Below are 23,853 nucleotides of genomic sequence, written 5' to 3'. Positions count from 1 at the left end.
GGTGGAGGTGTGGCGAACAACTGTCGGAATTGACCGGATCTGAAGTTTTTTCAAAACAGTAACATTTACTGACCAATGTTACTGTTTTAAAACGGACATATCGGGTGACCATTTTGGACTTCATACGGCTGGGCATTGTGGACTTCAATGAGGGGAGTCCAACGGTGATAATGGTATGACGAACCACCACTGGAATCGGTTGGATTTGAAATTTTTTTCAAGTAGTTACATTAGCCGACCAATGTTACTGTTTCGAAAGAGTAACATTGGCCGACCAACTTTATTGTTGATCAAAACAGTAACATTGGCCGAATAACTTTACTGTTGACCAATGTTATTGTTTTGAGCAGTAACATTGGCCGACCAACTTTACTATTTTAAAATGGCCATATCCAATGGTTGTTTTGGGTAGTATTTGGTTGGGCATTGTGCGTCTCAGTGAGGGGAGTCCAACAATAGTGGTGGTATAGCCAACCGTCGCCAAAATAGGTCAGATCTCAGGTTTTTGTCTTGAGGTGGTCACGACTTTCCAATCGTTTTCTGACCAAATGGACGACTGTTGGTGGTGGTGGAAGGTCAGAGTATGTACGTGTTGATGTGAGCTTCAGTTTAGGTTGAATGTCAACGGTCAGCAATAAAGAGAGATGAGGGAGAAAGACAAGAGAAGTGTAGTTGTTGTGGGAGGAAGAGGACAAGGGTAAGAAAGTAATTAGCATACTAGTGATACTTTAGAGGAATAAAGGTTTTTAGATTGAACCTAAGTGTCCAAAAGTTTCACGAGTGGTATCAGCTTGAATTTTTCTCAAAATATAATTAACCCATTATTATACGTCCAGTCCATTGCACCTTGCCAGTCCATTTGTTGATAGCGTTGAGCAAGCCCGTTATATGGATGAAAAGAAGGAAAATGAAAAGAATTGGTGGGCCCATTTTAGGTGGCACAATCAGATAGAATCATAGAATAACTCTTCTCGTCTCCCTAATAATCCAAAACCTGCTCAGCGCGAGCGTGAGTATCCGGCGACCAAAAGCGTTTGCAGTCAAAGTTCAGCCGGAACAGAATAGAACAGGTGAAATCCAGTGGATCTTCTTCTTTGCTTTCGCTCATAGGCTTGCGCGGTTTCATTGGCCAGGTTAGTCTGCTCCTCCATTTAAAAAATGGATAATGTTCACCGGCAACACCTATGTGAAGGAATCGATGATCAATTCTCTGATAACCCAATACAACAATCATGTTTAAATTAAAATATAAAGGAGAGGTTGTAATCTTATGTTGCAATCAAGTGGAAATTATGGTATTGAATTTCGATATTGGAGTTCAAGTTTAAGATCTAGAAGTATATAATCTGTGGCCGTATCCATTTGGTTTTGACTTTGAATTCAATTATACTGAGCTTGTATGGGTTTTTCAGTGTTTTCATAACTTTGGTTTCAGAATTTATTTGTGAAATTTATATTTGACAAGCCGGGAAACCGAGGCATACAGGCGAATATGTGGTATAGTGGTACTGTGGCGGAGTTGTAGGGGTGAATTTTCGAAAACAGCCTCCCTATATGTTATGTGGCATAAGGTCTGCCTACATCTTGTCCCTCATCCCTGTTGCGGGAGGTGTATGAGAGTTGTTTACCTTTTTTTTAACCTTTGGGAGCCCGAGGCATTACACACAATCAACTAGGTGAAGTATAAATGGATTGGGTCTCAATGAAATTCTCTACGACCAAGTTTGTGAGGAGATTGCCAAAACTAACATTAATGTTTCATCTTGAGCTCAATAGGGAATTAAGTAATAGAATAGTGAACCCTTGTGACTCCACATTTTTTCATACTTGCTCATTGAATGAACGCTTGTCTTCCAGGAATGTATGCAGTTTTCCACTTCATTTTTGACGTAGATTGTGAATTTTCTCAGCAGATTAATCTTATTTCGCAGATCTTGACTGGTACTTCTCATCCCCCTTAAGTAATGGATTTATCCACCATGGATCGTGGGCAAATCACTCTGATGGGAGCAGCATGCTGTACAATGCTCAGTATGCATTTCACGGTGCAGCTACTATCTCAGCATTTTTTCTACTGGAAGAACCCAAAGGAGCAGAAGGCTATAATAATCATTATCCTTATGGCTCCCATATATGCTATTGACTCTTTTGTGGGTTTGGTAGATATCCAGGGAAGCAAAGCATTCTTCATGTTTTTGGACTCAATAAAGGAATGTTATGAAGCTCTGGTGTGTGCTTTTAGGTTTTAACTCAATTTTGTGGCTAACCATGCACTCTTCTCCTCTTTAGATTGCTCAAAGCTTCTCATGCTTATGCTTTCAGGTGATTGCTAAGTTCTTGGCTTTGATGTATAGTTACCTGAACATATCTATTAGCAAAAACATTGTACCTGATGAAATCAAAGGGAGAGAAATTCACCATTCCTTTCCGATGACTCTTTTCCAGGTGAGGAGATAGTCCTTGTTGTTTGTTCTTTTTACTATGTTACATATTTATTTCAAATTGTGAAAAGAGCTTTTCATAAATCCATATTATGATAGTTAAACCTTTTGTCTTATCTATCAGAGCTTCCCATCTGACAGTTTATTTATTTTGCCAAAAATAATTGTTGGTTTTTGACTGCAGCCTCACACTGTCCGGTTGGACCACCATACACTAAAGCTTATCAAATATTGGACATGGCAATTTGTGGTCATCCGCCCAGTATGTTCAATCCTGATGATAGGGCTACAAGTCCTTGGGATCTATCCTGCCTGGTTAAGTTGGACGTTCACCATCATTCTCAACATTTCAGTTTCTCTTGCCTTGTACTCTCTGGTGGTCTTTTACCATGTCTTTGGAAAAGAGTTGGCACCACATAAACCACTCACAAAGTTCATGTGCATCAAGGGGATTGTCTTCTTCTGCTTTTGGCAGGTTTGTTTTTTTTTCCTCCGGTGGCAAATTTACTTGTCATCTTTGGTGGATAAACTTTCTTTTTTAAAGATGAAAGGGGACTGGTACCCCTTACAGAAAATTGGCAAAATGATGGTTGATGACTATCAGTTTTTAAGAGTGAACAAAAAGTTTGTGCAGTTTGGGGATCTCATGGAGAGTCTGTCCTCATAAAGTAAAAAAGTGAAATCCATTACTGGCTTTAATCTCGCATCAATACTTGTAAGCCGAACATTTTAACAAGGAAACATGTCAAGAGGAATTCTTCTTGTAAATACCAAAATACCAACTTAAGCATGGGTGAATACCATTTATATTTTTGCGCACTATTCAGAACAATTTGAATTATTTCAGTCAGAATTTTTAGAAAAAAAATTTGTATGCCAATTTGCAATTGTGCCTCCAAACCTCTTCTCTTTGCCCTGAATGTATTTGAAATCTGGTATTAGCTCACCATTGCTGATTCCCTTTTACTGACGTAATTTACAGAACATCATTTGCTTGCCTACCCCTTTTCATAATTGTTATCTTTGACCACTTGCAGGGAGTGGTGCTTGACATTCTTGTTGCATTGGGTATCATTAAATCGCATCATTTCTGGCTGGATGTGGAGCACATACAGGAGGCGCTCCAGAATGTCTTGGTTTGTCTGGAGATGGTCGTCTTTTCTGTTCTCCAGCAATACGCCTTCCATGTTGCGCCTTACAGTGGAGAGGTTGAATCAAAGATGAAAAGCAAGAAGAATGAATAACGTGAAGGTCTTGAGGAAACTTAAGACTTTTTATATGTTTGTTTTGAAATGATTTTTCAAGTTCTTCGATTTATTTTCATGTCATTTGCATAAAGGTGAGATGATAAACTAAGAAGTGATTTTCTGTTATACATTTGACTTGCATCAGAACTTAGTTTAGTCTGTAAAGAAAGTATACAGAAAGCCAGATGTTGTAGCTCCAATTTGACGAGGAGAATGGTCAATAAATTATTACTGTTTTTTCTCATGTAAGCTTGTCATTAGAGTGCGTTTGGATTGAGGGAAGAGTGGGAAGGGAAATGAAATTTCCTTCTAATTCTCTTGTTTGGATATTAAGAGGAGGGATTTGAGAGGATTTAGAAGAAAGATTTCATTAAAATTCTTCCTTCCCAAAATGGAGTCGGGGAGAGATGACTAATTAACTTATTTTTAAGTTAAAACTCTATTTTACTTTTATACATAACACTCTAACATAAAAATAAGGATAAATTAGTAAATCAAATTACTTTTCTTCTTTCTATTTTTTTATCTATCCAAACATGGGAGATGAGCTCTTATTTTTTCTTCTCTTTCTCTCAAGTCCCTCAATCCAAACACACTCTTAAGTTGTGATTGGCAGGAGAGTGGGGAGTGAGTTGGAAGGGGAGGATTGGAAAAGGCTGGTGAAGTGAGGGTTAGGGAGGATTGCGGAGGTGAGGTTTTTGAAGTTTGAAAACTTTTTTTTGGGGATGAGCTCCCTATATAGGTGTTTGCCTCCTTGAATTTTAGTGCACAATTAAAATCAGCAATTCTTTAATGAGTTATTTGTCGATTTGAAGATGAACCTTAGTTGCACCCCCTATTTTGTTAAGTACACCCCATTAACACTCAAAAAACACAGATCTATAAACACCCCCTTTACCCTACCATTTCCCTCATCATTCTCTCTTTCTCCTTCCTTTCCCTGCTCATTCTCTCCTACAACATCCTCCTCAAATTGACGGAAGAGTTTTCGACGAAGTCTTGGCCGGAATCTTCCATGGAGTTTGATGATCTTCAAGCAGAGAGGGAATGAAAGGAATTGGTAAGCTGAACAGACAGAAAGCAAAGCCAACATGCATCTCATTATAGCTCCGATGTGGTGAGGGCTTGTGCGTGACTCTTGGGTATGGATGTCAAGAACTTCTTGAAGTTGGTACTTTGTCTATCATTGGAAGAAACTACAGCAAAGAGGAGAAGCTTTATAATTTTCCATTTGTGATCACTTTGGATGTGAGTTTTTTCACAACATGCTTCTGGTCTATAGTTCTCGCCCAGGTTCGGACCCTCATGCCATCACGGCTCGAGTCAAGGCTGCACTCACCTGCCTTGGTCCCGTATTCACTGGAGGTGAGAAGGTTGGGAGGGCAGAGAAATGGCTGCCACCACAGTGGACAGGGTTCAGGTAGCAAAACCTAAAAAAAAGAGAAAATTGTGTGAACTTATAATTGTTTTAATTTGAGCGGGAGTTTATTTAGAATGGAGTGCACTCAGCAAAAACTAGGGTGCAACTAAGGTTCATCCGATTTGAATTATACCCAGATTAAAAAAAACAAAAACAAATAGGCGAATGAACTATGAAGGCCTGGGCCTACTGATTGGCGGAATGATCCATCTTCCAGTTCTTAAAAATTAAAATGGGCATTTGGGATACGGGGCTTCCTTCCATGGGCTTAGCTATGTTAAGCTAAGCCCGTTTTCAATGTAATACTATTAATAATTTAATCTATTATATTATTATATTATTGCCTCAAGTTGTGGTGTTTGCCGACTTTGCCCTAGATTTATATTCGTCCTCGTCCTTTGGCTCTAACCCTTTTGCCGCCTCTCCTCCTCTACGTCTATCTAGCATTCGCTGCAACCTCGACCTCTCTTGGCAAGCAAAACATCATAGTTTTTACTGATTCTGCGTAAGCGCGATCAACATGGTGAGTTATCGATGGCTCTCTGTTTCGTTCTAATCTGAATTGTGTATGTGTTTTATTGATTAGGATCGACTAATTTTGATAAGTTATCCTTTTTGTGGATTCGTGGTTCTTAGGTTCTCCAAAACGATATTGATTTGCTTAACCCACCAGCTGAGCTCGAGAAGAAAAAGCACAAGCTCAAGCGCCTCGTGCAGTCCCCTAACTCATTTTTCATGGTACATGCGCTTCTACCATTTGAATATCTGACTGTTGATTTTCAGGTTTGTTCTTTGTTTATGGTTATGAGAAGCTTGCTCTTTGATTGAAATTCTTCGTCTTTGAACTTGTGTTCAGGATGTCAAGTGTCAAGGTTGTTTCAACATGTAAGCTATTTTTGATTTAATTGTTTGATTAATTTGTATCGTTAGTAATCGAATCCTTAAGTCCCTTGTGGGCAGTTCTTAAATTAAATACATGAACATGTGCAGAACCACCGTGTTCAGCCACTCACAAACTGTTGTGGTGTGTGGGAACTGCCAGACTGTGTTGTGCCAGCCTACTGGTGGCCGTGCTAGGCTTACTGAAGGGTGTTCCTTCAGGAGAAAAGGAGACTGAAGATCAACACGCTGCTGTAAGCAAAGGAACTGGGCAATTGTGGGTTTATTTCAGACTTTGTTTTTTGCCTTTTAATGGTTACTTCTCTAGGTTTGGATTTTCAATTTTGAGAGCTACAATACCGTGTTGTTGTTGCAGTTTAATTTTACGGGTCCTTCGCAATGAGAAACACTATAGTCACTAGTCAGTCACTGTTTATATCTCTACCTTTAAATGCTCATGCCTCTGGTATTACTTCCCTTGCTCGTTAATTATTATTAGTTGTGGATGCATACGTGAAAATGAACCCGCTTGCTGCGATGTCTAAGTTGTAACTAATATGAAATAATAACTATGCTGTAGCTTAATTATGCTGAAAGTATTGCTTGTGACTTGTGACAAGATGGTAACAAAGGAGGATAAAAATTTGCTTTGTCGATTTGCATAAATTCTTCTGCTATCTGTAGTCTGATAGTTGATGAATTTTTGGTATATGGATTGATTTTCTGAGGAAAATGGTTTTGGAGATGAAATTGTTTTTTTTTATTTTTTTGTCTTGATGAATGATTTTTTACTCTTTAATGTCATTTGTATTGGTCGCCTTCTACGAGGATAAGCATTACGAGTTGTGGAATTTTTTTGACACTGATCATTTAGGGTCCATTTGGTTTTCGGTTTTCTGTTTTCCATTTTTCATTTTTCATTTCTGTTTTCCATTTTCCTTTTTTTTTTCAACGAGTAGAAAACTTGTAACAGTAACAGCACACCTAGCAGACCTATTCTGTTCCTCGCTAGATTTGAGCGACATAACTTTACGGTGTGTAGTACCCGGTTTTCGTCCGGTCAAAAAAAATACAAAATACAAAAATAATAATAATAAAAACAAATATATTAAAAATATATATATATCATATAAAAAATATAAAAAATATATATTAAAAAAAATATAAAAAAGAAGGAAAAGATAAAGTGGCCGAAAGTAGGGTAAAAAAAAAAAGGAAGTGAAAAAAGAAGGAAAAGATAAAGTGGCCGAAAGTAGGGTAAAAAAAAAAAGGAAGTGAAAAAAAGAAGGAAAAGATAAAGTGGCCGAAAGTAGGGTAAAAAAAAAAAGGAAGTGAAAAAAAGAAGGAAAAGATAAAGTAGCCGAAAGTAGGGTAAAAAAAAAGGGAAGTGAAAAGGGGAAGGAAAAGAAAAAGAAAAAGAATAAGAGAGGGGAGAAGAGACTTTGGTTTGGGGGAGAGAGAGGAAACAAAACAAAAAAAAAAAAGAGGAAGAGAGGAGGCGTGAGAGAGAGGAAGAAAAAAAGGAGAGGCTTTGGCTTTTGGTGAAGAAAAACAAAAAAAGAAGAGAGGAAGAGAGGAAGAGAGGGGAGAGGAAGAAGAGAAGAAGAGAAGAAGAGAAGGAGAGAAGGAGAAAACCGATTCTTTGGATTTTTTGGTAGAAGCTTCATACCCCTCATATCTTTCACTCAAGTATTGCTCTATTTACACTTGATTTCAATGTTTGATTCATTTTTAGCATCCTCGGATGTTGACTAAGAATAGACATGGTGTTTCTTGCATTCACCTTGGACATATGTGATGCTTGGGAGTGTTTTCGATACTAATATGTTGAGCCATTTCTCTTTGCATTTTTTTTTCTTCTATTTCTTGTTGGAAAAAGCGGGAGAGACCATATTTGGATTTGATTTTCTTGGTTTGGATACGTGTGAATCTCATAATGTGGTCTTGATTCGATTTAAATCTTGATTTACATTTGAGTATTTTATTTTTCCCTCTCTTTATGTTTGTTTTGTTGGACGAGGCTCGGGCTTGGATATTATTTGGACGAGTTGATGGAGGCTTGAGCAATTTCAAGATTTTGTTTGGTTTATTACAATTTGTGTATATTTGGCCCCCCATATTGTGTAATTTATCTTATTCATGTCGATTTGTATAATTTCGACATTTATTATTTGGATTATTTGTACAAGTGTGGATTATGAATATATAGGCTTAAAATTGAATATAGGTCATTTCAATTAAAGAAATCATAAGTTGATTTCCTTTATTTGAATTATGAACCTTATTTGATTTCATTTATGAATTTGCCATAAGTTGGCAATAATAGGTTAAATTGATAGATGACACTTTTCCAAATAATCATTTATACCATAAGTTGGTATTTAAAATTAAACCTACCAAAAGTTGGTATGTCATTTTATCATTTATGCCATAAGTTGGTATTTAAAATTAAACCTACCAAAAGTTGGTAGGTCATTTTATCATTTATGCCATAAGTTGGTATTTAAAATTAAACCTACTAAAAGTTGGTAGGGCATTTTATTAAATAAACCATAAGTTGGTATCTAAAATTAAACCTACCAAAAGTTGGTAGGACATTTTATCATTAACACCATAAGTTGGTGTTCAAAATTAAACCTACCAAAAGTTGGTAGGACATTTTATCATTAACACCATAAGTTGGTGTTCAAAATTAAACCTACCAAAAGTTGGTAGGACATTTTATCGTTAACACCATAAGTTGGTGTTTTAAAATTAAATCTATCAAAAGTTGGTAGTGTGTCTCCAAATAAAAAAACTATCATAAGTTGATAGTAATATTACAATTTTTTTAATGCTATCATAAGTTGATAGTATTCTTACAAATCTTTTCCCAAAACTATCATAAGTGGATAGTGTTATTTTAAACCTATTTTCAAATAAAAACTATCATAAATTGATAGTAATATTCCAAGCTTTCTTTTTCAAACACTATCATAAGTTGATAAGTGTGTTGAAAGTAATAATTCAAACTTTAACAATTACACCTTGCAAAGAGCAAGTTTCCATAAGATAGCCATTAGATTAATCCGGGTAACCGTTTTCAAACGGGAGTTGTGGGGTGCCTAACACCTTCCCCACACTCAATCGATCCCCGTACCCTTTTCTCTGGTTCGCAGGTCTTTTCGGTGTCCAATTGCACCTTAAATCAATTGGTGGCGACTCTTAAACATTTTTCATCCTCAAACGCCGGTCCGCGTCGTGACCCCGGTTGCGACAACTGGCGACTCTGCTGGGGACACCAGGTTTTTTAAACCTAAGAGGGTCAAGCCCATATGATTAAATTGATTGGCTACGGTTACTTCTTCTTGTATGATTAATTGTTTGTTTCCTTTATATGTCAGAGATGTTGATTTATTTTGTTGTGGTAAAGTATTTGTCATCTCATACATTTACACTCACTGTAGCCTACCAGCTGGGCTCTACCTTTAGTATTAGAGAGGGTTGACCACTATTCTCGTGAGATTCCGTCTCCGCATGGGTAGTGGAAGATATCCTCACCGGATCGACTTCTCTTAAAAGTTAAGGGAGGAGCTTTTGTCCCAATAGTTGGGATTTTAAAAGCAACATGATCTGGGACCTCGCAGAATAGTTAGATAAACTTACCCAAGCACTTTATACAGCCCTAGATCCATGCCCGAAACCTCCAGAAATTTAGGTTACCCCGTGTAATGGCATATTCTATTTTTGTGTGATTTACTCATTTGTCGTCGATGTTTTGTCTTACACATTTTTAATTGTAATTTCCATTATTGGTTTCTTCTCTCATGCATTCACGTAGGCACAGTCATTGCATTTTGTCAAACTAAATAAGTTCATAGTCATGCACAAAAAAAAAAACAAAAAAAAAAACACCAATTCACTCATGTCTTTGCCATCCTTATAGTATAAGATTACAGTTGTGAATTGCTAAAACAATGAAAATGAACAACAAAAAATATAATGGGGCAGTTTGTGAGGAAATTGACTCTTAATTTTCTTGTTGATCAAGTGGGAATGGATCATTCTATGTCTGATTCTGAGGAGGTTTACGTTTTGGCTGTCGATGACAACCTGGTTAATAGACCAGTCATTGAAAGGTTGCTCAAGATTACTTCCTGTAAAGTAACTGCAGTGGACAGTGGAATAAGAATACTTCAGTTTCTGGGATTAGACGAGGAGAATAATTGTCCTATTGGGTTTGATAGTTTGAAAGTGGATCTAATTATCACCAATTACTGTATGCCTGGAATGACAGGAGATGAGTTGCTAAAGAAAATCAAGGAATCGTCTGCCTTGAGAGAGATTCCGGTGGTAATCAGGTCATCTGAGAACATAGTGACTCGAATCGACAGATGCTTGGAAGAAGGAGTAGAGGATTTTATTGTAAAGACAGTGAAGTTGTCCGATGTGAAGCGCTTGAAAGGTTACATGACCAGAGACGGAAACCAAGAGAGATGCATCAACAACAAGAGAGCTTCCGGAGACTTGTGATCTATGTTTATTACCACAATCACCATCAGAGCCAAGTTCTCCACCACCGTTGGAATCTCTTATCAGACAGCTTAAAAGGTACTGCTTGGATTAAATCCTGATCGTCTGTTATGCACCCTGCCTCACTGTGCAAATATTCGTAATTTCTCGGGGAGTGTGAAAGTTTTTTTATTATTATTCTATTTTATTTTTATCTAGTTGAAAAAAAAGAAAAAAAAAGAGAAAAGAGTCGTCCCTAAGCGGGGAAATGAACAGTTGAGTGTGACAGTTTTGTTTTTTTATTATTATCTGGTTGAAAAGAGAAGCAGGAAGAAAAAAAATTCGTCCTCAAGCAGGAAAATAACAGTGGAAGGTGACAGTAAAGTAAATACTGATGTGACAGGCACCGCGAATGTCTTCGCATATGCAGAGCCATCTTCGTCTTCATCTCCATCTCAATCATTTCTGGCAAAAACGTGTTTTCTCTCTGAGCCATCTTCATCTCCGTCTCCATCTTCACAATCATACACAATCATCAAAAACACAATGTTGACCTAGACGCTAAGTCTTGGCCCAACACTTTGTTCATCTTCCTCAAGAAATCTTCAAGGATGGATACTCTTAACTCTCCACTTGCAAAAAGGTCTAGAACTGATGAAGGTTCTACTTCTAAAGAAGAGGAAGGTGAAAATGATCCCAGATTCAACCTCTCCCCTATAAGGGAAGACGTATACGAGGACGATCCCCAGAAAACCATCGAATCTCTACAAAAAGCTTTGAGGGAAACCAAAATGAGACTTAAAAAAGCAACCGACAAAGTTCAAGACTACAAAAGGCAACTTATGGTTTCAAAGCATGTCATACAAGGTGTTCGATATATGTCATGGGGCAGACAAGCAAGTACTCATGACCCAGATAAATTGCACGAAACAATCACTGAGATCACAGTACAACTTGGATCTGTTGCAGATGGAATAGACAATGTTCTTTATACCCTAGAATAAAATTCCTGTCCAACAGTATGATTATTACTATGTATAAAGGGCAGTGGTTTGATATTGGGAAGATCTATCTGGCCATGATCTTCAAAGCCAAGGATTTTGTCGAGAAGAAGCCAACAAAGGCGGGGAAGTTATTTTTCCCACGGCTTATCACAAGGTTGCTTTTGTTCAAAAGCATTCGACCTCCTCGGCCTCAAGCATCTTTGGGATATCAGGTCACCATGATGGAAAGAAGGACATGGCGTCAGAGCATCAGCCATTTGAAAACAACTTCTGCTGGAAAGAAGCAGACCTAAGAAGGTCACTCAGCATCACCACCTGGTGATTCCTCATCAGCAATTGCAGCATCTCCACAATCAGATCGCATGCATGCAGCGATAGCCCGGCTAGAGATGGGGCTACAAACACTAGAAGAGGGACAGCAAAGGCTGGAGCACATGTTGGCCGCAGTCATGGATATGGTACGGAAGTCCAAACACTAGAAATTTTGGGGAGTTATGTTTTAAACTCAGTAACTGGACCAATTTGGAATTGCCAGATTCTGTCAGCAGCCTTCAAGAGTAAAATCCATCTGCACTACCATCTGTGGTCCGGCTCACGGCCATTGATTGGGTTTTAATAATGAGCATGTCTTTACTTTACTTTGATAAATTTCTCTAGTACAGCTTTTGCATGTTCAATGCTTCCAGTTCTCATGTTTTTGATGCTCTGTTACACTCATCATTCCTACATTTATTTGCCCAATTCCCGTGTTTTTGATGCGTTTGTTACATTCATCATCCCACATTTATTTGCCTTTATTTGTCCATCACTTGCAAATTCCAAATCTTGCAAATTCCATTTTGACAGGATTGAAATTGATGATAATGGAAAGATGAACCGAATGAACCAGATTTTGGGGCACCCATTAACAATGTCGAGTTTGACTTGAACATTGAGGATGAATCTGAGATATAGTCAGAAATGTTGAAACAAGTTTAATCAAAAAGAAAAGATAATTCAAATGGATGAGGTTGTTAATTTGGGGTTGGAAATTTGAATTGGTGCAAACTTGGAAGATTAGAGATGAAATAAAGAAGCAATTTGATGTCGGATGTCTTGCTGTAGTAAAATACCCCGAATGATATAGAAATATTGCACCGGTACTGAAAAAGGAAGATTGTAATCAGATCACGATGGCACTAGAAGATAAAGAGGAAATTACTGTCATTACTTTATGTGGTACCTTTTGCTATGAAGTCATGCCATTTGGTCTAAAAATGCGGGAGATACTTGTCAGCAAACCAAGGTCATTCTGTTTCATGATATGATGCATAAAGAGATTGAAGTGCATGGGGATAACATAATTGCCAAGCCAAGTGAGGATGAAGATCACATGATTAACTTGGAAAAGTTTGTTCAAAAGGTTGAGAAGACACTAGTTGAAGTTGAACCCCTCAAAATGCGCATTCGGGACAATTTCAAGGAAGTTGTTAAGTTTTATTGGTAGCAAAAAAAAAAAAAAAAAAAAAAAAAACCCGCTAGAGTGAAAACCCGCAAGGGCGCTCTAGGCAAAAATAGGGGCAAAAAAAAAAAAAAAAAATTCTGCTAAAGTGAAAAAAACCTCACAGGCGTTTCAATTTGGGCTGCAAGTTCAAATTTCAGATTGTTTGAAGAAGGATGGTTGGATTACGAGTTTGTTGAATTGATGAGTGGTGCCTGAGTTGGCTGTTAACTTGTCTCACATTGACATAGGTGGGAGTGCAAAATTAATTTCGTAATTGAAGGGTTGGAGATCAGTTAATTGGACATGTACCCAAAACTGGGGCAGATTTTGGGGTGCTCTTGATACCATCAGATATTTTACCTTGCTAAGGTGTTAGTCTGTTACATAGAAGAAGAAGTTTGTTGGCAGAAATGGAAGGTTCAGAGATAGGCTCATACAAGTCAGATTTGATTATTGTTAATTGGGTGCACACCAAAATGGGGGCAATTTTGGTACAATCTTTGAATTATCATATATTTCATCTTGAAGAAGCTCGGTTTGTCCTTTCTGCCTTTGATTTCTCTGCTTTCTTGTACATATTTCATTCTAAAATATTTTATTACCACCTATCCTTTTCAATAAAAATTGTGAGGAAATTCATTTCTTCGGTTTTGTCACTTGTGGCATCTTTTTCCATATCCCAATTCAATTCTCATCTCATACTCCAAAAACAAATTATTATCATTTGCTTTCAATAATTGACAAGCATGGCTGTACTTTTGAATTTATCACTGACAAAGTTTTGACAGGAAATATAATGAGTGCATCAGGACAATACTTTTGATAGGAAGTTGATGGATTTTGGCATCCTAAGCTGGAAAGGATCTGAGTGAAAAGCCTGAAGCTGAAGCAGGTGTTAGCAGGAAAAAGAAGCTCACATTCCTAAGCCGTGCAAAAAAAAAAAAAAAAAAGATTTGAATAAGGAAATTCAGATAAATGGGTAGCTTTGAATTCAGATGCGTACGAACATGCAAATTTCAGGGAAAATGAATTGATTATGGGAATGCACATTGGAAAAGGAAAAGAGATAGCTCAAGAGCTGGGATCCAAAACGGAAAAAGGCCTTCACTAATCAGATTAGAGAAGATACATTGAAAGCTCAGTGAGTCAGAAAGTCAACCCTGACAGAGAAACAAATTTGGTTTAGCAATTCGTAATTGTACGCTTGTTGGAGGATGGCAAAACCATGAGAAAACATGCATCCATTCATTCATGAGACATTCATAATTGAGCAAAATAGGTCAGTGCATGCATCATCACTGCATAAATAAAAAATTTTCAGCCAAGCCGGGAATGGCTACAATGATCCCGAGCACCTTTTTCACAATAATAAAAAAAAAATCAAAAATTAAAAATAGCCAAGCCGGGAATGGCTACAGTGATCCGGAGCACCTTTTCACCAAAAAAAAAAAAAAATCAAAGATTAAAAAAAAAAAAAACATTTGGCCAAGCCGGGAATGGCTGTAGTGATCTCATGCACTTTCTTTTTGTTGGCCAAGCTGGGAATGGCCATAGTGATCCCATGCACTTCATTTATTGTTGGCCAAGCCGGGAATGGCCTTGTGATCCCGTGCCCTTTATTTTCTTGCACAAACAGTTGGCCAAGCCGGGAATGGCCTTGTGATCCCGTGCCCCTTTATTTTCTTGCACAAACAGTTGGCCAAGCCGGGAATGGCCTTGTGATCCCGTGCCCCTTTATTTTCTTGCACAAACAGTTGGCCAAGCCGGGAATGGCCTTGTGATCCCGTGCCCCTTTATTTTTCTGCACAAAAAGTTGGCCAAGCCGGGAATGGCCTTGTGATCCCGTGCCCTTTATTTTCTTGCACGAACATTGGCCAAGCCGGGAATGGCCACAGTGATCCCGTGCCCCTTTATTTTCTTGCACGAACATTGGCCAAGCCGGGAATGGCCTTGTGATCCCGTGCCCCTTATTTTCTTGCACCAACATTGGCCAAGCCGGGAATGGCCTTGTGATCCCGTGCCCCTTTATTTTCTTGCACAAACTTTTTGGCCAAGCCGGGAATGGCCACAATGATCCCGCGCATTTCAGGCCCGTACGAAACGCGGTTGACTACGCCTTTGTTTGCCTTTTATTTCATAAAAGACATACAAAGGGGGGCAGCTGTAGTACCCGGTTTTCGTCCGGCCAAAAAAATACGAAATACAAAAATAATAATAATAAAAACAAATATATTAAAAATATATATATATCATATAAAAAATATATAAAAAAAAATATAAAAAAGAAGGAAAAGATAAAGTGGCCGAAAGTAGGGTAAAAAAAAAGGAAGTGAAAAAAAGAAGGAAAAGATAAAGTGGCCGAAAGTAGGGTAAAAAAAAAAGGGAAGTGAAAAGGGGAAGGAAAAGAGAAAGAAAAAGAATAAGAAGAGGGGAGAAGAGACTTTGGTTTGGGGGAGAGAGAGGAAACAAAACAAAAAAAAAAGAGGAAGAGAGGAGGCGTGAGAGAGAGGAAGAAAAAAAGGAGAGGCTTTGGCTTTTGGTGAAGAAAAACAAAAAAAGAAGAGAGGAAGAGAGGAAGAGAGGGGAGAGGAAGAAGAGAAGAAGAGAAGAAGAGAAGGAGAGAAGGGGAAAACCGATTCTTTGGATTTTTTGGTAGAAGCTTCATACCCCTCATATCTTTCACTCAAGTATTGCTCTATTTACACTTGATTTCAATGTTTGATTCATTTTTAGCATCCTCGGATGTTGACTAAGAATAGACATGGTGTTTCTTGCATTCACCTTGGACATATGTGATGCTTGGGAGTGTTTTCGATACTAATATGTTGAGCCCTTTCTCTTTACATTTTTTTTTTCTTCTATTTCTTGTTGGAAAAAGCGGGAGAGACCATATTTGGATTTGATTTTCTTGGTTTGGATACGTGTGAATCTCATAATGTGGTCTTGATTCGATTTAAATCTTGATTTACATTTGAGTATTCTATTTTTCCCTCTCTTTATGTTTGTTTTGTTGGACGAGGCTCGGGCTTGGATATTATTTGGACGAGTTGATGGAGGCTTGAGCAATTTCAAGATTTTGTTTGGTTTATTACAATTTGTGTATATTTGGCCCCTCATATTGTGTAATTTATCTTATTCATGTCGATTTGTATAATTTCGACATTTATTATTTGGATTATTTGTACAAGTGTGGATTATGAATATATAGGCTTAAAATTGAATATAGGTCATTTCAATTAAAGAAATCATAAGTTGATTTCCTTTATTTGAATTATGAACCTTATTTGATTTCATTTATGAATTTGCCATAAGTTGGCAATAATAGGTTAAATTGATAGATGACACTTTTCCAAATAATCATTTATACCATAAGTTGGTATTTAAAATTAAACCTACCAAAAGTTGGTATGTCATTTTATCATTTATGCCATAAGTTGGTATTTAAAATTAAACCTACCAAAAGTTGGTAGGTCATTTTATCATTTATGCCATAAGTTGGTATTTAAAATTAAACCTACTAAAAGTTGGTAGGGCATTTTATTAAATAAACCATAAGTTGGTATCTAAAATTAAACCTACCAAAAGTTGGTAGGACATTTTATCATTAACACCATAAGTTGGTGTTCAAAATTAAACCTACCAAAAGTTGGTAGGACATTTTATCGTTAACACCATAAGTTGGTGTTTTAAAATTAAATCTATCAAAAGTTGGTAGTGTGTCTCCAAATAAAAAAACTATCATAAGTTGATAGTAATATTACAATTTTTTTAATGCTATCATAAGTTGATAGTATTCTTACAAATCTTTTCCCAAAACTATCATAAGTGGATAGTGTTATTTTAAACCTATTTTCAAATAAAAACTATCATAAATTGATAGTAATATTCCAAGCTTTCTTTTTCAAACACTATCATAAGTTGATAAGTGTGTTGAAAGTAATAATTCAAACTTTAACAATTACACCTTGCAAAGAGCAAGTTTCCATAAGATAGCCATTAGATTAATCCGGGTAACCGTTTTCAAACGGGAGTTGTGGGGTGCCTAACACCTTCCCCACACTCAATCGATCCCCGTACCCTTTTCTCTGGTTCGCAGGTCTTTTCGGTGTCCAATTGCACCTTAAATCAATTGGTGGCGACTCTAAACATTTTTCATCCTCAAACGTCGGTCCGCGTCGTGACCCCGGTTGCGACACGGTGGAAGAGAGGTCTCAAGCTTTCTTCAAAGGTATGCGATATCTTTTTCTTTCCGTTTTCTTCTTTGATTCCATCATTTGTGTAATGTGGTTTTCTCTTTTTCTCATCAGTATGTGCTTGTTTGTTTGTGTGGCGATCTTTCTACTTTTGAATTTGCAGATTGGCTTTATTTATATGTAATGCGTGGTTGCTTGATAGGTTTGGTTGATAGTTGATACTATGTTAGGCAGCATAGTTTTTTGTTGAGTTTTGGTGTTCTAGCTTTTATGTAGACAATCACCGATGGGGGGCGGGGGGGAAGTTCACTGCTCTCTTTATATGTGAGTACTTCAATACTTTGTCAACATTAAGATGGTTTGAAGAAGCATGTATGATAAAGTCGTGTGAATGTTTGTTGCAATAAAAACACTAAAATCTTGATTGAAGTTTTTTTCTTCCATTTGTTTATTAGTTGATGGTTATATGGCGATTTGATGCTATGTTTTATTGACAGAAGGTACTTGATGTCGGTAAGACGAAGATATAAGAGTTACCTGTGATATTTCTTAGCACAGCAAATGTACTGTGAAAGAATGTTAGAAAACATCAGGTGTCTATGTTTTAAACTTGATAACTGATAGAGAAAATAGGCTACAAGCTAATGTTTTATTGCTGTCAAGTTACTTGCTAGGTCCTTGTGTAGTAGAAAATACTGACCACCTTAGAAGTCTAGTTAGTCTACTAGAGACTTCTATTCTAACTTGACTTCTATCTTATTACATCTTCAAAACTTAAAACCTATCATATGATTTTGTTCATGCAAAACTAACTCATACAAAAAAAATACTACTTGCACACTAACACTAGTAGCGAAAACATAAATTCATAATTAAGTAAATTTTCTGTTGCACCTTTCTAGAAGTTTCCTCGTCTTCTGCACCTTCCAGCATCTTCCTGATACTTAAAAACTAGTCATAGATTACTTCTTAACACCCCTTAATATGCTATTTGAGCGTCATCTCTGAACTACTTCAATTTTTTCTAAAGCTATTGCTTTTTTCATCAAATTGAAGCTCAATCTCTTATGAAATGATGTCTTAATTCAATATGCTTTAATCCTGCTATGAAAAACAGAATTCTTGGTCATTGCAATAGCTGACATGCTATCACAATAAGTCATGGTAGGCTTGCAATCTCTTTGTTGCATATCTTCTAATATTCTTCTTAACCGAACTGCTTCACAAGCTGCATCTGTGGCATCAATGTACTCTGCTTCTGTTGAAGACAATGCGACAGATTTTTGCTTCTTGGAAGAACAAACAACAGGCTTGGTTTCTAAGCAAAATACATAACCATATGTGCTCTTTCAAATTTCTATCATTAACCAATCTTTGTCAGTGAATCCAACAAGCTTGTTTTCTTTTTCCTTCACATACTTCAATCTAAATATTCTAGTTGTAGTTACCTCAATATTTTTTTGGCAGCAAGAGAACGGACCTTTCTAGGTTTTGACATGAACCTTGTGTTTAAAGTCACTGCATATAGAATATCTTGCCTTGTATCAGGCAAATAGATAAGTGAACCAACTAGACTTCTGTATATAGCTGTGTCAATTGCTACTGCACCATCATCTTGTTGCAACTTTTCATTTAATGTCACTCTTGTTGAAACAGGTTTACACTTATCCTTTTAAAATCTTCTAAGCGCTCCATCCAAATATTTCTCTTGCGAAATCTTTATCTCTCCTTTAGCTTGTTGCACTTGAATTCCAAGAACATTCAATCAACTTCTTACTCGTTCCTGTGTATATGAGATCATCTGCATAGAGACAAATTAGCAAGAAATCTTCATTTCTTCATGCTTGACATATAGAGAAGCTTCACTAGCACTTTTCTGAACCCTAAATTTTGGAAATATATATCAATCTTGCTCTTCCAAGTCCTTGGCGCTTGCTTCGGACCATACAATGCATTCTTTATCCTGTATACTTTATATTCATGTCCTTTTCTAACATAGCATTTAAGTTGTTCCACATACACCTCTTCTAATAGCTTGCCATTGAGAAATTCATGTTTGACATCAAACTGTAAACATGAAGTTCATATTGAGCAGCCAATGCTAAGAAGTAATATGTGATTAGTTTTAAGTATTGAGAAGATGCTTGGACGGTGCTGAAGACAAGGAAACTTTTAGGGATGTGCAACATATATTTTATTTAGTTATGAAGTTTATGTTTTGTCTACTAGGATTATTGTGCAAGTTTTATTTGTTTTGTATGGATTGATTTTGCATGAACAAACCAATCATATTATAGATTTTAAATTTTGATGATCTTATAAGATAAGAATTCAAATTAGAATAGAAGTCTATAAGACACTACTAGGGCCTTGGTATTTTTTACTATATCATGTTTTATATAAGCTGAAAATTCGACAACAATAAAACAACAGTGTGTAGCCTATTTTCTCCATCAGTTATGTGTCTTGATGAAGCGCTGAATTGGCACATGAAGTTTTGTGACCAATACATGAAGTTTTGTGACCAATTCAGATCTTCAAGTCCTCCGATTCATCGTATTAATGATCTGAGCTTTGCTATGAAGTATCTGGTTAGGCGAAATGTGGAAAGAGGAGTAATCAGAGATGTTGGACTAAGATTATGTTTTAGTAGTTTGATTGCAGGGCGTTTAATACCACAACAGAAAGATTAATTAGAAATTTGATTTTGAAATAGATGTCAAAATCGTTCAATGGTTCTTAAAGGGCAGTGGAGATGTGTGGGAGGAGGAAGAGGGTAATTTAAGATATAAAATGTTATGTAATTAGTATGTATGAAGGGGTAACTTGGAAAGCTTAGTGTGCATTAAAGAAATTTTGGGGTGTATTAAGTGTGTGTAGTGAGTGTAAGTTCTTGTGCAAATAGCGATTCTCAAATTAAGTACAAGTTATTGGACCTAGCCCTTGAGCCATGCCCATGGGTACCATAATTTGTATTGAGACAACACATGTTTAGACCCATGTAATCTACTCCTCCAAAATCGGTTGATTTTCGAACTAGTAGTCAAATTTATTGGGCTATGACAATTTTTGATCACTGAAAGATTTTAGATTTTTCATTTTGATCATTGAATGTTCAAATGTTTCAACATGACCACCAAAAATAGTAATATGTTTCATTTTAGTCACTTTTGATGACCATGTTGAAACAGTTAAACACTGCAATAATGATGATATTGAAACATATTAATAATGATGATATTAAAACATATTATAATTTTTGGTGATCATATTAAAACATTTGAACATTTCATGATCAAAATAGAAAATTCAAAATGTTTGAGTGATCAAAAATCGTACTAACCCATATATATTTATTTATTCTATGAATTCGGGGTTATTTCTTTAATACGCCACAATCAAAGGAGATGGTCGTTAGACATCGTTTTCTGTTGTAATTATTAATTAATGTGTACAGCCTAGCTCTGTCTCGTTCTGGCTTTGGTAGCCCACAAAATATCCATTAGAGAACCTAAGATCGTCCATGAGAAAGAATATTCTGGATAAGATGATCCTCTCACGGATCACTGGTCGACATGTGGAACATTCTTAGCAAATGGACGGTAACGGATTGAGGACTTTGACCTGGAAAAAGTACCAAGCCGTAACCTTAATTTCTCTCCCAACAGCGGCACTGTGTGGTGTTTTGCGTTCTTTCTTCTTGACGATTTACATGTGATCATCGTATTTGGATGAATTACGTTATCAGCTCCAGTCAGTCAATCACGAGTACGACCTTTGGATTTTTTTATACATGGCCTACATGATAAACTTCGGGTAAGTGAAAACCCCCGTCCGACGCGCATCAAACAGTTACATAATCTTTGACCATGGTTTTGGCTCCAACAAATTTGGTACTTGGACTTTATATCATCCCACCGCCCACAAATTATATCTTACAACTTGAAGGAGCAGTAGACTTTAGTGGTTTAAACTTTAAACTAAAGGTGTGAATAACTAATGTGATGGGTCTGATGGCAAAAATGGCATCACAAAAAAAAAAAAAAGAGCTTGTCTTTTTTTTTCTTTTTTAAATGGACAATGCTAGAGACCCCAAAATATCACCCCCAAAAGTCTCCCAAATCTATGTGGCATTAAAATAGTCATTGATTAAAAACACACATGTAGAATCCACTTCACATCCAACACTCCACATTAAATGGGGGTATTTTGGGGGTCATTTTTTACAGGTCTCAAGCATTATTCTTTTTAAATATCATTGAAAAATATCAATTCATTACCAACCGAGTCATTTCTCGTTGGTAATCCTGCATTTCATATTTTTATTGAGATAAAGTTGAACTTTTCCAAGACAAAATATGGTCCTTGAAAAATCGAAATAGACTAGTGGTTTGGTTATATATTTATTTTGTTTATTTCTGTAGGTTGGTGGAGACTAGTTGTTAGTGAACAGAGATATATCAACCGCCAAACCGCTGCGTGTGGACCAGCCCATGCATTAATTTATCCGTATAGTGTGTTTTTGGGTATATCTTTGAAAAAATTATTTATTCTTCATGGGATATGATTAATAACCCTAGTTGAGTCAAGTGCTTTGAAGTTTGAATAAATTAGGGGTGTGTGTGCATATCTTAGGATCAATCTTTCAGATTGTCCATATCAGAAACCTTGGTGAGGAAGGTTTTCCCTTTCAAACGTAAATTAAATGGACCACATGAGACAAAACGATATTTTATTTTATTTTTATCCTTAATTTATACAAACAGTACAAGTCTTAGTTGAACCCACTCAACTGTTTCAGACATATCTATATCTATATATGTATGTATACAAGGATAAGTCGGTTCTTTTTGACTTATGGTTGAGATTTCAGTTTATCCACTAAATATGTTTATATATCCTTATATATCACACTCCGTTTCTTAGATTTGAATGCGCTCTATGTTTTGTGTTTATGAGTGTAAAGTTACTACAATAAATAGTTAAAATATTCAATTCAAATCATTAACAAATTGCTTTCAGCGATGTTGTGGATAAAAAGTATACCAATTGTACATTTACTTACCAAGTTAATCATCTTTATCTTCTTCCTTCTTTTTTTTTATATTTTTATAATCGAGAACAATACCAAACAAATTCACTCTTTAATTAGACATCCGATATGAGCTTAAATTCGAGTCGTCAGGCCCACATGCACAAAAAAATTTCACATGACCACAGAATAATTAAGTTAGGCCAAATCTCACAAATATTGTTTTTCCTATAAAAATCGAATTCAACGCCTCTTGAGTCTATTAAAGTTTGACCCTAAAGAGATTAACCAACTAAGTTATCCAAGTGGTTATCTCCCTATAGAGAGAACTTTCTTGACTTGCACACACACTTGGCTGGACATATTGAAACCCATATGGGCTTGTAATGACATGTTTGTCTATTGCGTTAATGGTTTGACTAAGATCCAGTCCTTCAAAGAACAACAACCACCATTTTTTTCCATTAATTTTCACGGCAATGTCCTTGCAATTTCTTCTGGAATATTCAAACAATACTCGTCAATCTAAACCAGTACTCAACTACCCTATCTTTTAACCTTTTTTTTGCAGCAAAAATTTTGAATGGACCGACCGACCATCTATCTCCAAAGACTCCAATTTGTTTCACACTATAAACCCATATAATTTCCAATGCCCAACTCGCAATCATCTAGATATGCAAGTGTATTGATCCAGAGAGCTAACTAGCTTGACAGTTTTAATTTTAATGGACTGATTATAACCGTTACCTGTCAGACAACAACTAACTGAAATACCTTACACGCGTAACTACATCCACGCGTTCTTATATTTATGATAATAATATTCTTCTAATGAAGTTTGACTTGAAGTATTTACCAAATCAAAGATGTCCACGTGTTCTTATATTTAGCTTCACTACAACCATTATTTATTTGTGATTCTCAATTTTGAAACTAATGGTCATAGGACGGGAATAATGGGATAAGATTTTTGTGATTAATAATTATTCAAATAATCAATAAATATTGTAGTATAATTTTCTTGTGTGGAATTATACATGGAATTTGTGTAGATACATAGGGTCCGTTTGGTGGACAATTTTGACAGTAGCATTAATGTTAACATTAAATCTGATAGTTTAAATATTGGTTAAAAATGGTTACAGATTTGATGTCTGAAATGCTAGTAATGTTTCGTTGGTAGCATTTTTGCTGTTGAAATTGTTGTGGTAATTTACGTGCAGGGTATATGCTTTTAACTTGTAATATATTGAAACAAATAGTAAAATAGAGTTAAAGAAGTAAATTTATATCAAATATTCACAAAATTGTCTTAAAATTGTTCAATCTTGAACAAATTGCAAACCAGTAATTTGGGCCATCAAAATTGTCTAGGAATTTGGGTCACAAAATTGTTGTTTGGTGCATTAATGCTGGTGTAAAATTGTTTATTTCGAATTATTTAGAATGCATTAACCAAGTTGCCAAATATTTGTTTCGAATTATTTTTTTATATGTGATTCATATGTGTTAGATAAGATAACAATCAAACTTCAATTATATTAGAATTGTTTTCTTATCACTTGGTTATTTTAAGTTTGTTTTCTTATTCAATTGATTATTTGAGATAAAACTGAGTTTGTTTAATATTGAGTCTTTTGTAAATTTCAATTAAAATACT

General features: G+C 36.2%; 2 protein-coding genes and 2 long non-coding RNA genes across 4 annotated transcripts; 3 read left to right on the top strand and 1 right to left on the bottom strand.

Annotated features, from left to right (window-relative positions):
- The first annotated feature begins 931 nt into the window (after window positions 1-931).
- On the top strand, window positions 932-3,932 carry LOC119988262 (transmembrane protein 184C). The gene is made up of 5 exons (XM_038833234.1): window positions 932-1,133; window positions 1,932-2,228; window positions 2,323-2,445; window positions 2,626-2,916; window positions 3,479-3,932. Exons 2-5 carry the CDS (start codon window positions 1,965-1,967, stop codon window positions 3,683-3,685), a joined length of 885 nt encoding a protein of 294 aa, XP_038689162.1. The 5' UTR covers window positions 932-1,133; window positions 1,932-1,964; the 3' UTR covers window positions 3,686-3,932.
- A 1,537-nt stretch (window positions 3,933-5,469) lies between these two features.
- LOC119988468 (40S ribosomal protein S27-2) lies at window positions 5,470-6,525 on the top strand. Its single transcript, XM_038833518.1, has 4 exons — window positions 5,470-5,631; window positions 5,745-5,846; window positions 5,965-5,993; window positions 6,099-6,525. The coding sequence occupies exons 1-4, from the start codon at window positions 5,629-5,631 to the stop codon at window positions 6,223-6,225; spliced, it is 261 nt and encodes an 86-aa protein (XP_038689446.1). The 5' UTR covers window positions 5,470-5,628; the 3' UTR covers window positions 6,226-6,525.
- A 278-nt stretch (window positions 6,526-6,803) lies between these two features.
- Window positions 6,804-17,332, bottom strand: LOC119988469. Its single transcript, XR_005465617.1, has 3 exons — window positions 17,160-17,332; window positions 13,326-13,329; window positions 6,804-7,014 (listed from the first exon to the last, which is right to left on the bottom strand). It is a non-coding gene; the product is annotated as an uncharacterized LOC119988469 (long non-coding RNA).
- On the top strand, window positions 17,160-19,472 carry LOC119988470. The gene is made up of 2 exons (XR_005465618.1): window positions 17,160-17,193; window positions 17,322-19,472. It is a non-coding gene; the product is annotated as an uncharacterized LOC119988470 (long non-coding RNA).
- The last annotated feature ends 4,381 nt before the right edge of the window (window positions 19,473-23,853 follow it).

This window comes from Tripterygium wilfordii, chromosome 21 (assembly GCF_013401445.1).
Source record: "Tripterygium wilfordii isolate XIE 37 chromosome 21, ASM1340144v1, whole genome shotgun sequence".
Taxonomy (NCBI): Eukaryota; Viridiplantae; Streptophyta; class Magnoliopsida; order Celastrales; family Celastraceae; genus Tripterygium; species Tripterygium wilfordii.
Note: the sequence above shows the minus strand (reverse complement) of the source record. Positions and strands in the feature narration are given on the sequence as shown.